The sequence below is a fragment of the Spea bombifrons genome, chromosome 4, assembly GCF_027358695.1.
Source record: "Spea bombifrons isolate aSpeBom1 chromosome 4, aSpeBom1.2.pri, whole genome shotgun sequence".
Lineage (NCBI taxonomy): Eukaryota > Metazoa > Chordata > Amphibia > Anura > Pelobatidae > Spea > Spea bombifrons.
Window position 1 is genome coordinate 45,874,589 of NC_071090.1, and position 14,562 is coordinate 45,889,150.

At 36.9% G+C, this 14,562-nt stretch overlaps 1 protein-coding gene across 7 annotated transcripts in view; it reads right to left on the bottom strand.

Annotated features, from left to right (window-relative positions):
• Positions 1-14,562, bottom strand: part of GRIP1 (glutamate receptor interacting protein 1) — a 188,371-nt gene that overhangs the window by 16,577 nt on the left and 157,232 nt on the right. For 3 of the 7 annotated variants that reach the window (XM_053465590.1, XM_053465588.1, XM_053465589.1), the window contains exons 6-11: positions 13,160-13,235; positions 10,903-11,048; positions 4,126-4,273; positions 2,785-2,954; positions 1,203-1,349; positions 364-516 (exon numbers count right to left, since the gene is read on the bottom strand). In XM_053465590.1, the coding sequence (XP_053321565.1) occupies positions 364-516; positions 1,203-1,349; positions 2,785-2,954; positions 4,126-4,273; positions 10,903-11,048; positions 13,160-13,235 (840 nt within the window). Of the gene's footprint in view, positions 1-363; positions 520-1,202; positions 1,350-2,784; positions 2,955-4,125; positions 4,274-10,902; positions 11,049-13,159; positions 13,236-14,562 lie in introns of all 7 variants that reach the window. The other 4 variants (XM_053465594.1, XM_053465592.1, XM_053465593.1 and 1 more) reach the window with 2 other exon arrangements.

The window sequence follows — 14,562 nt, forward strand, 5'->3', positions numbered from 1 at the left end:
TGTTTTTTCATTAGTGCTAATGGAAGGAGAAATTAATGCTGAAATGTATTTTCCATTAAGATGTGTTGTGAGTGATTTCACATGTGACCCAGCCCTCGACCTCGCGTTAGACTCTCTGCTGCCTTATATCTCATCCAACTAAAACACTCATCATTAAGCATGTTTTGGATATTCAACCCTGTTATTAGATAAGGTAAAAAACACAAAATGTTAATGGAAGAAACAACAGTCTCCTGGGTTTTACCAGTAAATATTTTACCGAAATCGTTTTACCAGAGATTTTCTAGGACATGATTACGGTACCAGAACTTTCCTTTAACGGCTTTGAATAAATGCATGTTTGAAAAGACCAAGGAAGCTTACATGAGCTTTTGAAGTCTTTCTTTTTCATTCTCCGCCTCATCAGGGTCCCACGTGGACTGGTTGGGTACAGACTGCGAGGTAGGGTACCAGTGTTGAGTGAACTCAAGCTGTATGCACTCATGGAGGTAGGAGAGAAGGAGGAGGATACCAATGCTGCTGTAAGAAAGAGAACAATTAGCAACACGCTTTCTCATCTGACATGGTTTATAGTCATTTTTCTACGCATAAAACCCAAATCATGTTTTGTAAGTTTTGTAGCTGAGAAGACTATAGGTGTTGCGAATGAAAGGGATTCTGGTGTAAAGTTTGTATGGCAATCGTATTACTCCAGTAGCCAATGGAATGTTTCTACAGACTGGGCCATCTATTAAATGCTATGGTGGCAACGTCACAATTCAAACTTTGCGCAAGAATACATAACAACCATGTACTAGAGGCAGCCTATATAAAACACCCATGACAAACAAGACAACTGTTATTGACATTAAGCTGGGGCTTGACATCTGGATGTGTAAGTACTGACACACAAGCATGCACATCACAACTATCATTTTAATTTGTGACATGCCATAATTAACACAAGTCTCTTGAACTCTGGTGCAAACATACTACACACCTGCTGTAAGTACAGTAACTAGGTTGTGTTGTGCGTGTGTTTCCCATACCCCCCAAACCCAATAAAACGCCCACCTAGAACTCTCACAATACAGAATTTTGTGTTATTGTCAGAAGGATAGAGTGACAAAACTAAAAGTTTTCAATGCCTGGAATGTGCGAAGTATGGTAAAGAACAGAAAAAAGATTGAAAAAGGAAAGCCAGGAGAAGAAAGGGACATTACGAAGGAGTTTTTGAGGAGGTGGTTTCTGGCATTTCATGGCTGGCGTCCTGCAATGATCAGGGTGGTAGGTGTTATAATGTTGGCGGCTGTGGCTGTTGGCAGAGGAGTTCCAGGGAAGTTGCCCGTCTTTGTTCCTTTGAACCTTTACTGCCCGCATGAAGGGATGACGAGAAATTGGAAAACAAACAAAACAACCAGAGAAGAGGGAAAGGTAACTGAATTTTAATGAACAAGGCAGCAGCGAAACTGAAAGCAGCAAGCAAGAAGATTAGATGCATAATGGCATAAATCACCAGACCCCCATGATTACACACGATGTACACAATTATATTTAATCTCATTGTTCACAGATGCAGAAAGAGCAGGTTCAGTGGCAAACCTCCACAAATTGTAACATAGAATAGAATAGAGTACATCCACAGGGCAGAGCACGTTATTCAAATGAAAAACAAATAGAGGCATTTGGCATTAACAAGGGCATGCTATTCTCAGAACGCTGGTGATTAAGGATCTATTTTGTGCATGGATTGGCACTTATACATATTCTATTTCATACAAGGACAGACTTGGCTGTCAACGCAGGACACACGGCTTGGGCGTTTAGTAAAGCAACATGGTTGTTTATTTGCACATGGGCTTCCCAGCATATTTTCCCAGGCACTTCTTAATCAATTTTGCTTTTTCTTTTACTGTTATCACCATATGTTACTTTAGAAATGAGTGCCAAACTCACATTATCGCAATGAATGTCTGTTACCACAGTGCATATTTCACTTGGATGCAATCCGTGTAACGCCACTGTTTTCTACTCAGAACTTTCCATTTTCCCCACGGAACCACAGAAGTATGCGCCCCGTGGTACTCCAGACTTGCCCTCTTGTGAGATGGTTAGGCTGCTTTGCATATTAAATGTTAATATGTGTGCAATCTGTGCATCTCATAACAGCAGCTGGCATTTTTTAACAACATTAAGGATGTGATTTATTTTTCAGAATTCCTACTTACTGTCTAAAAGGATTTTATTAATCTCGTGCAACCCGTGAAATGTGTCTGAATGAAAAAAAATGAATCTAATGCATAGCCTCAATAACATTTTTCTTCGTGGGAGTTAACATAATTTGTTTTCATACATACAGACATCATATCTCAAAGGAAACGTTTTGCTGCTCAGCTTGAAGGCTATGAATCCCATCAGGTTTCATAATTAAAAGAAAAAGAGCATTCACAGCTTGTAGAATGAAACCCTGCGATAAAGAGCCATAGATGTTGGAAGGGATACACACCTCTGACCTCTAGGACCATTATGTACCACAAGACTACACATGCTAGGCTTGGAGGAACATCTCAGAGGTAGATTTTTTACCTGGACATAAGCTGAAACCTCCTGAAAGTTCTCACTTGTATTATTTGAGCTATTAGTGTTAATTTCACTTATGTTACATTTCCCTGGACATGCTACCCTGTATTGTGGGGCTGAGTGGCATTTACTCTGCAGTGGTTCTATATTAGAAAATAACAAAAAGGATAAGCTGTGAACATGCTAGTTCAGTAGCAACGCACAAAAGGTTTAAGATTACCGTACCGTGATCTGGACCTTTTAATGCCAAGCGGGTCTGGTGGTAGGGTAAAATCTCGAGCTTCACATGCTCAGATGTGCTAGCTAACAGCTGGGTGGCCTCAGCCAACGTGCAATATTCCATACTTGTGCCATCCACCGACAAGATGTGATCACCGATATGCAACGCCCCACACCTGGATGAGAGAACAGTTCATGAGGTCAGGTTAAAACATACACACAACAGGTATTTTTACAATGAAGTTTTTGATGCCACACATGATATATACAGATTAACAAAATAATTTGTAAACCATTGTTGTGTTTCTCATTCAGATTAGCTGCAAGTAGTTCTAACATCAAAAATCTATATTTATAGGAAATAAAACTAACAACCATACTATTGTAATGACACGCACCTTACATTATTATCCAAGAAAGGAATCAGATTTATAATTTCTGCGGGGATGGCAACTTTGTTTTCACTTTAGGGGTAATATACATTTACATTTTATTAGATATTTTGTAGTGCTGCTTCAGCATAGAAACTCGCAAAGTCTCACACTAACTGTACATCCCGTTGGATGTAAGGGAAATTGCATGAAAGTTCTGTTCAGTATAAGCCTGCCAAAAATAGATCTCCTATTATAAAGTATGGATCACTATTAGGCAAATCACATACAGAAACTTTGATATTAATTAACACAACAAACCCAGGATTTTTCGTATTTATTCATCTTGCGTTCTCATCACCAAAAGATCCTCATACACATACTAAATGTCCTATGCACACACACACACTACCATATATGTTCATTATATGTTGACACACTGATGCATTAGTTAGTCTCTGTCCATCTGAATTTGTAATACCCAATGACCACTCTAAAGGGTGAAACTTTCCCTACTAGAAATAGGATTCATCCTGTACCCCAACAATGCCTTTGGAATACAGGCTGAAATACTGTGATCGGAATTTTGCCCACAGGTGGAAACATCAAACAGTAAATACCAGAATTGGAAACAGCTAACAGATAATTATGCAAGCACATTTCTTTGTCCAGGCAGTTGACTTTGAAAGACATGGTACAGGAGAACAGAAGAAGGCATTTTCGTATGAGGGCACTGCATTTGGGACTGTCAGTGATGGTCCTGCACGGATGGAGTCACACACTGGTTTTAACATGAAATGGTAATTGACTGGAACCTTGCAGCTACATACGTGATCTCTTCATCCTCTTGACAGAGTACACTCAAACAAGAACTGGTTCTTGCGTTAAGATAAAAATCAATAGAATGTTTGCTCCAGATGTTACATTTTGCAGTATTCCATAGTAAACTGTGAAAAAGTATTGGACTATAACTTACCTGTCGGCAATACTTCCAGATTTAATTTTGTCTATCACAATGACCTGTTTGTTGCAGTACATGGAGGTAGTTAGAGCCACTCCAAGGTTAGAACCAGGAGTTTTGGCAACTTCCACGAGCAGAGGGCCAGAGGCACTGGATACAGAGTCTGCAATCAGAAAAACAAAATAAAAATCAGCCTTTGTTGCTTTCAGCATGGCAGGTTGAGGTGTGACAGTTTGCTTAAAGAAGGTGTTGTGTGCATTTATGATTATATTTTGTTTTGGTCACTGTATTAAAATATCATTAAGGTGCCAACTGAGTGCATTCATAGCTCAGTGATTTATCAGGGGTCCACACACATCAATAGATTAAGGCAGCATGTGATAACATTCGACCTGAGGGAATAGACAGCTTGACAAAATATCTGAAACATAGCAGCTAAGTCGAAACATGAGGCCAGGTGCACACTGGGAATTATTAAAAAAAGAGACAGGACGTGTGCATGCAAAAAAGTCATTAAAGTAGTCAACAACTTGCAGAGAAACACTTGCGCTCTACTGTGTAGTGCATTTTTGGGGTTTTACCTGAAGTTTGGGCATATTAGTAACTCAGATTATATAAGCAAAAAAAATATGTCAAGTAGTGAAGTCATAATAGGTATCGTACACTACCGGTCATAAAGTGTTTTTAAAAAAAATACAAAATAAAGTGGGTTCTAAAAATAAATAAATATTATATATATATATATATATATATATATATATATATATATATATATAATGTGCTTTTCAAGAAGTGTGGTTCTCCCCTGGTACGCTGCACACACACACAAATGCTTTTCCCCTGGTATGCTACTTATTTTTACTCCCAGCCATTGATACCAACAGGGAAACTGCATCTCGGTGAATTACTGGATTATATTTGGCGATAAATATGCACAGTGTATATTTATATGGACTATATATAAGGACTGTGTGTGTGTGTGTGTATATACATATATACATATATATATTCCAAAGCTTTAGATGTCGGAAATCAAACCTAGGGCAAGCTTTCTGTGTAGTCAATAACTGCTGTCTACTGGAATCTAATTTCAATCATTGTAAATGTGCTATAGATACTAGAATTTGAAAACCAGTTAAAAGCAAGTAATGTAAGGATTTTTTTGAGTTATTGCAAGGATCCATATATACTCTGTAATACTGATACTGTTACTGTAGCTGAGAGGATTAGAATATGATATCTGCTGGAAGCATTATCTACTATTTCCCAATGTGAATACAAAGATTGCTCAAATAGCATTGAGTATACCAGTTACACTTTAAATAAATATGATTATGATTTGGAAACTATTATGAGATGAAGATGATATTCAGATGAAGTTAAAGAAAAGGCAACATGGCGTATTTATACAGACGTGGATGGCTTGTTGATCATACCAGAGCATAGTATGCATATGAAAATTAAAGCAAATAATCAATTATTCATGCACACACGGTGTTAGTCATTAAAATATTTACACCATGACCGTAGGACTTACATGCTGAGCTGATTTATTAGACATTTAATGACATGAGAACTGCTAATCTTGTAGTTTATTAACAGAACATATCAATGCAGCACTGCAAAAGGCTTTAACATAGCACACACATTCATTCATAGAGCATAAAAGTGGTTGCATATTTTAAATGGGCTTCCAATGCAAAAAAAAGGCTAACTCATAATACAAAAATAATAGAAATCTCTGAATAAACGTCTGTTTCTTCCACCTACAAGAAAATAAGTGGTTTGAACAAACAAGATATACACACACACGCACACGCACACACACACTATATGTAAAAGACACAATACATTTGCCAGCATTGTTCCTATCGTAATCAAGCCTTTGCATTTAAATGTAAGCAAGAAGGTTATAAGCACATTTAAATATTTTTTAACACCTTAGTATACTTTTACTATTGTGATACTAGCAGTTTCATTGCATGACAGGAGTATACAAAAATACAAAAACAGAAATTCATAAAAGTCATTAGGTGCCTTGTTATTTGCCAACCTATTTGATTCAGTATAAATATAAAAGAACAATTTGAGTATCAAGAGCAGTGTCTCACATAACATAAATTTTCAGATCTTGTTAACCGCTCGCTCTCAGTAAGGCACTGAGTAAGGTTAGAGAGCCTTTTCACTGCTGCAATAACCGATGAACTTCCAGAAATGAATGTATTATTAATGACTCTGCTCCTAGGACTAATCAATGGATGGACAGTTCCTTTCTCATATTGCATACTATTTGATGGGAGCATCCAGAATAGATTTATTTCCACACTTTCTTTATTATATTAGCCAAGGGTCATGACATTAAACACTCCATGCTGGAAGATGAATAACCTTCTAATTTAAAGTTAGAAAAACACTGGCAGATATTTCTTTACAAGATCTTACAGTAACCATTATTATCAAGGCCAAGGAGGCTACCTCGGGTGCCTACTATTATTACGCATTAGCCATGACGGCGTAGGAGCATGCTTATATTGTCTCCAAAATAACCACGTCACCTCAAAATGATGTGATCTACACTGGCCTCTGTGAACAGAGTTCATGTTTAATACCGTACTTTAGGGACAAGATAAAAAGCTGCAAGCTGTACTAGGCTGGTGGGTTCCCGACTGTTCAGCAATACTCCCTAATACTTAACTTGCTACAATTGTTTTTATTTGGTTGTGAAACCTTACATAATTCCAAAATGGAGAATTGGACCATGTAAAAGGCTATTTTTGTAATTATTCACATTTGTTAATAATTAAAAAACTGGAGCAAATCCAGGGTAAAGTATTAAACTGCAATAGAAACCAAAGGGAGGTCTTTTGAGACAACCAAATTCAGCACCTTGCATTACAACTGCTCCAGGGTTTGCCTTTATAAATATGACCCACAATGGCAACGGTATCCATCAGGAAGCTGTTTTAGCTCAGGTTCTTAATGTTTTGTACAGTTTCACAGGATCCTCGTGTAGTAAACTCATGATGTTTCTGATCATGCAAACCATTTACTTACAGATATTTACCTACCCTATACTTTAGCATGGTCTCCATTAGTTTCCCCACTACTGACATAAAACTTACTGGTCTGCAGTTGGCCTGCTACTTTTTTATGTGAAGTACTACAATTGGCAGCAGCAGTCAGGTTTGAGGAAGAGGGAGAGTGGGAGGGGGTTAGTATATGTATGTGTGTGCTATAGTGTACATATGTATGTGTGTATGTATATGTATGTATATGTATATTGCTAAAGTGTGTGCTGTACTGTTTGTGTATATGTATAATGCAGGGTCAGTGTGTGTATTGTACTGTAGTCACTGTTTATTGTACTAGAGTCAACATATGTGTGTATAATGTCAGAGTTAGTGTGCAAATGGATGTATAACGCCAGAGTCAGTGTGTATATTTTATATTTGTATACTGACAGAGTCAGTGTGTGCCTTGGTATATGTTGTTGGGTAGTGTGGTGTGTATCAGCGTATGGTGTTGTGCGTGTTACGATGTGATTGAATGTCAACGTATTAATCAGTTAAATGGTAACACTAGTTACTAATAATTTAATGTATTGATTTATCAGTTTATTAAATGGATTAATGTTTTCACTAATTTATTTATAAATTCTTTATTAAATGGACCATTAATATGTATGCCAAATATTTACTGTATTGATTTTTGGTTCCTTTCTCCTCTCCCCATGTCCCAGTTAAGATGTCCTATCCTTGCTTAAGGAGAAGTGTCTGAGGATTCCGGCTTCTCAATCCTTCCCCTGTGTTCCTTGTCTTGTTCCCTGTCCTTTGTTGTGCACTGTATCATGTATTTCTTGTCTGGTTACGTTTCTTGCTTGGTCTCCCTGTCACTTGCTTGCTCTGCCCCCCTCGCTTGCTATGTTTCTGTTGATACTCTGCTTTAGCTTCCACACTCCCAGCCTGTAGCATCCCACACGTGAGTCTTGTGCTATGTCTCATGCCTGCTCCAGGGTGCCTGCAGGATTTAACTTTGCTTTGTTTTTGGACAACATCCGCTGCTATGTCAGGGTGCTGGTATGTGGCTGCACAACCCTAGATGCCCACCTGGGAGAGTGGAGTCGCCCTGCATCAGGCCCTGTCCAACTCCACTACTGCGCAATACCTCCTGAACTCCATCTTTGGGCGCTCTGGGTCATTACAGTCGTCTGTATGGACCCAGTCCATGACAGGGGGGCTTTCATCTTATTTCTCGGACATATATTCATAGCAGCTTTCAATTGGATTTTAACAATCATACGTTACATTATATTTATAAATTGCCCTCGGATTCCTTGGTGCTAAAATTATACCCGACTTGTAAATGCATCTTCAAACTCTTTTAGGTAAGCATTATGGGCAACAAATTACAAAAAAAAATCTAGGACACCTTTTGGTTTAGTGAGCTTTCATTCTCACGGAGTTAAATGAGATGTGAGCCATGCACTGCAAATCACCTGCAAATGAAAAGGTAGAAAAGGATGTCTGAAAAATCTTCCACTTGAAGTTAGAACAATTTAATACCAATGACTTCATAATAAGCTCACAGTCAGGTGTTCACAGCTAACTAACTTGTTTAAACTAGAAAAAAAAAAAGATATTTTAGTATAGAGAGCTATAGACATTGCTGGAGCTATATAAATTAATCTTGGCGTATATCTACTGTAATGGGTCTGATTCAATCACTGTACTTGGAGAAAAAGACAAGGTAATGGGGATGTTCTATGGATATGATGTAGGGAAGTTACATGGCTTTGCTTAGTACACTGGAGGGTTAGAAAGCGTGTAATGATATTGTATATGAACATATATCATAAAACAGGCAACTTCTTATAAGTTGGCTACTCTTGTCTTTGGCTCTCACTGTGGTCACCAAGTTTTATGAGCACAATTGGCAATCTAATCCGAGCAATAGATCTATTAAATCCAGGACCTCGACTAATGTGAAAAGAAAAAAAATCCAGATGCTCCGTAGTCTACCTCATATTATGGTCAACCAGCCTTCAAAGCATCATGGTAACCATACTCCATAACAGCTGGAGCGTTTATGTTACTGTTGCATCCATCTTAGATTGGCAATGTATTTTTCTAATTAAATAAGAATGGATGCGTTAAAGGAAAGTATATGCACGGTAGCTAGCTCAGAAAATAAGTGCACGCTGCTGGAAATATGTCAAGTAGTGAAGTCATAATAGGTATCGTACACTACCGGTCATAAAGTGTTTTTAAAAAAAATACAAAATAAAGTGGGTTCTAAAAATAAATAAATATTTTATAGATTATATAGATATATATATATATATATAGATATATATATATATATATATATATATATATATATATATAATGTGCTTTTCAAGAAGTGTGGTTCTCCCCTGGTACGCTGCACACACACACAAATGCTTTTCTCCTGGTATGCTACTTATTTTTACTCCCAGCCATTGATACCAACAGGGAAACTGCATCTCGGAGATAATTTTACCTTCGATCTCACACTCTGAGCTACATGATAGATTAAGAAAAAAATGTGTAATTCATTGTCTTTCTTGTGTTATTGAAAAGCACAAGAGGAAAGTTCATCTTATAATACTTTTCACATGCTCTGCTGGAGAGACATTTAAACACAATAAGGGCAGCACATCCCTCTTTATTATGGATTGTTGTGTTCTGTTGCAATTAAACCAGGGCATAAAATTAATAAATGTCACAAATGAATGATGTTTCCATTGGGAACTGGATAAAGCCATTACAGCTGATTGAGCCGCGTGAAAGCATGTTATGTACTCTGGTGACAGTATTTTTTTATGGGACTGTAAAACAATACATCAGTATTTATAACCAAGGCATGGGGAAAAAAACAAGTATGTACATACAATAAAAAAACAAAAAAAAATCCCCAAAAAGCTGATTTTCTACAAAAAATAGCCTTTCTATAATATTCTTTCACACCACTGTCATATTAGAAACTTAACTGCAGTCAGAAACAGTATATAGTGATACTAAACATTCTGAATTACTATACACCAATCACAAGCAGTAGTATGCCAACTGCACCAGAATGAATTTTGCTGCATGCATTCTTTAGTTACTGAGGGTGGAAATTGAGACTTTCACTGCAAGTACTCCCCTGACTGCCTCTACTGAGAGCAGGTAGCATTCATGCATAAATGTCCTGCACCTGCTCAGTAGCACTTCTACTGAAGTCCCTGAAGCAACACTGCATGCAGGTTATGCTACTCCCATTGATTTCAAAAGGAGCTCTGCTACTGTGGCCTACAATGGGTATTCTATGGAGCATGTGCATTATTGCATACTATATTGAGCTGCTCAAGGTCAGTAATGAAGTTAAACCCAATGATGATTGTTTTCAGGATCTAAAGCATGAGCATTGGTGGCTCAGTAAGTAGTTGTCTTTCAGACCTGCACTAATAAAAGAACAACCTGGACCAAGACAAAACAGAAGACCAGCTCTGTTGGGTCTTTACACAATGGATTAAGATGATCATTTAAGCTAACCAGTGCATTTTGCTCAACCGATGACTGATATTTAGCTCACAGAAAAACTGCTGCATGTGCACTTCCAAACATTTAAAACAAAAGGAAAAAGTGTACATGAGGCCTTCTACATTAAAGAAAGGATGGAGAATGAACGCATTAAAACCTCCACAACAGCTGCTCCTGTGGCTAAATGATGAATGATGCTGAACTTTAAACAGAGGATCATTACAAGACCGATGCCCATGCCCTGGCTTACCCATTACGGAGATATCATACTCTATCAGTAAGGTTGCCTCCTGGCCGCACTGCTTCAGAATACTCATGGCCTCTGCATGCGTTGTTCCATGAAGGCGAATTCCATCAACGCTCAGCAGTCTGTCACCTGGCTTAATTGTGCCTTCTCTAAAAATGGATGGAAAAAAAAATCTTTATCAATTTTATGGAGTGTGGTTAAGCGGTAATAGCCACTCACACAAAATAATTCACTCGCACCACTCTTGACATTAGTCCCATTTGCCTATACTTAACATTTACCTTGATAGTTAATGAGCTTCATGCCACACAGGAAAATAAATTACTTTCAGCAAAAGTGATAAAGGTTAATACTGTGAGGAATTTAAACATGTATGGGATTGGCATAAAAACTATCCTGATGAAACCAAGAACCGATTAATGTTGGAGTCTTTACATGAGGAAAAATGGTCAGACTAGATGGGCCGAATGGGTCATGTCTGCAGTCAAATTCTATGCTTTGTTTATTATTTTAGAAATCAAAGATGGAAAAGTAACTGCATTATCATTATTTAGACTTAAATGGGATGGTACAATATGATGTAACTTGTAAAATAAGCTCCATACGGCCACCACCAGCTAAATTGCTTTATGGAACAGTAACATTATATGAACCTACACTATGGGTAATTTAAAATATATTTCTTTTATAAGAAATAAAATGGGTTTAAATGTGTATTACCAGTTAGAATCTGAATTGCCTTCGTAATTTCTAACATAAATATTACAAGGTAATTTGACAATTAAACACTACGGCCGGACCTTACAACAGCAATGGGTATAATTTATAACATTACAGCTCAGTGTAAATTACTGCAAATTAAAAAAAACAATAAAAATATAATGACCAGCACTGGGCACGATTGATATTACCAGACTGGAGTTGTTGTATATGAACCAGCACTAATTACACTCCATACATTTTTCATCCTTTTTTTTTTAGTTTCAGAAAAGAGAGATAACTGAAAAAAATGTAAGGGTTAGTACTAGCTAGTGAGGATTAGTTTGTCGTGGTTGGATCTCAGTGATTTCACAAGAAGGACATAGTATCCTTCAAATTGCTGCGATCCACCATAAATAAGAATTCAACCATTGGAGGAAAGGGAAGACATGATATTTGCTTTTGCTATGAAATAGTGCTATGACTAATTGACAATATTACTGCATTTAATAGGGCCCATAGTATACTCTATAAGGAATGTATCTTTGTATTCAGTACAAGTCTTCACTACTGCTGCCTACAAATTAAAAATAAAAAAAACCTCCAAAATGAATTTTAAATAATTGCTTTACAACATTCAGTGCATCTACTGCCAGGTCTTTCTTCTTTTGCACTTAATTGAACATGTACCAAGATGCCCACTTAAAAGAAAATAATTGTGCTGTGTGCACTATACATGTACTGATAGTTTCATTTTTCACTAAACATGTTGTTGGAAGAGCTTAACCCCTTAATGACAAAGCCCGTACATGTACGGGCTAAAAATGCATTGTTTTCAATGGGTTTAGGGACCGCCCATTGTCCTTAAGGGGTTAATGTTTAATAATCTATACTAAAATCTGTGATTAAAAAATAAATAGCAGCGCATAATTTTTTGAGCCGTATTACCACATATAAGAAACATCCATCATTTCCTTAGCTCCTAATAGCAAATAATCAGATAATAGCTGTCTCTAGAGATTAAGAATATCATATTTCCCATCATGCATCTGGCCTCCTCTACGCAATACGCTCCCAAGATCTTTGCAACATAGTTTCTGATTGCCAAAATACATTTGTGATAAGCTAGAACGTTTACTCTAAGCATAATCACTGATTTTCTCCAGCTAGGTCTGTTACTGAACATTCTCAGACTCCAAGGGGAGACAAACAGCTTCTAATCTCCATTTGTTATTCTGATTTCATCAGTCTGGTTAGCTAGAACGTCTTCTCTTGCTATTGTCTCAATACCGTTGAAGAATGTTTACTATTGGTGGCATATGTCTTCTGTGCTGCATTATATAAACCAGTGGTGATTGTTGATAACAGATGCATGAGAAGCATCACAACAAGGGCAATACATATCTTCCTCTGATTTTCTTGGCGGTGTTGCTTTTAATACATAGTGAGGATGACTTTTACATTCATTATGTGCGCTTATAACATTTGATGCATAGCTTATCTACTCGCACGCCAGAATAACCCCAATCCATCTGTATTGCCGCAGAAAGATGTATTGTACCTGTCAGCTGGTCCTCCAGGTCTAACGCAAGTTATTACAACAGGACGAGATTTATTTCTGTCCTCGTGTGCTCCTCCTGGAAACGGTGAGAAAGAATCAGCTCATAGCTCCAAGCTTCTGCTTGCCGCTTCATAACCTGACATACATTAGTCTTTACGATTCTACACAAACATCCCATTACAAGGCATTCTAGACACTAAACATTCGGCTGCAGGAAAACAAATTAAAATAAATGAAATATCTGATTGAAGAAAAAAAATACATCAAAGTTTAAAACAAAGAAAAGAGAATAATGCTCAAAATCTCCCGTAACAACTCAAATTAAAACATTACGTTTGTTACAAAATAAACTATAAATGAATGCACAGACACCTCATTAACACACAGCACTACCGTATATTTTAACCCTTCTAGATAAATGGGTCTGCAACAATGTATTGTTCAAGCAGCTAAACAAGTTTAATTTTTAAAGAGAAAAACTAAAGAAAAAAATAAAGATAAATGTTAACACACACTTTTGGCATAATATTGTTTCACACAACTTTTTTTCTTACAAAATAGAGTACAATACAATGTGTACGTATTTATGTTGGGTTAATTTTATGCATTACTTGTACTATATAAAACAAAAAAATAATAATATAAATGGGAGAGAGGACACTCAAATAGACAATGAGCATTTGCCAAAAGAGGTCAAGGGACCTAAAAAAATAAAAAAAGCGGTCGAGTGGTAATGCTGACAAAGGAAGGCAATTATTACATAGGTGAGTATTAATATAAAAATGCACAGTTATATAGCAGTAACAGATTCCATAGAGCTAAACTATGGCATTTGTAACTCACACGGAGGCACGATAAAGCATGTCCATTTGTGGATGGATATCGGTGGATTAACAGAAACGTATTTAACAGGTCTTTAGTGTGTGTAAATAGTTTTATCATTTAATTAAACTCAAAGGCAATTCCTCAACTAACAATCATTCCAAGCACTATACATATTTTTCTGTTATCTGCGCAAGGTGAGTGTAAAGCTCCAGAGAGGTATCTAATACCTTACACATTATAGGTTTAAAAAGCTATTTTATCAGTCATTAGAGGACTATTCAAACAATGCAAAAAGTGCAAATAAGAAACACATTAATAACAAGGGAATGATACGACCTTGCAAACTACAGCATCTATTAATCTCAGCACAGCAAACAGAATTCAATGCATATAACTTTTCTACCATGCCCCTATTAAGAAAATAAAGATATAATACAAATCGCCCATGAATTGGGCATCTTTTTGCTCTACCCCCTTTCTCAAATCAAAATGGCTAATTACTATATATACATATTTTTTTTAAGAAATTGCATGTTATATCTGTCCCAATTCCACCATGACTAATCTACAACTCATAA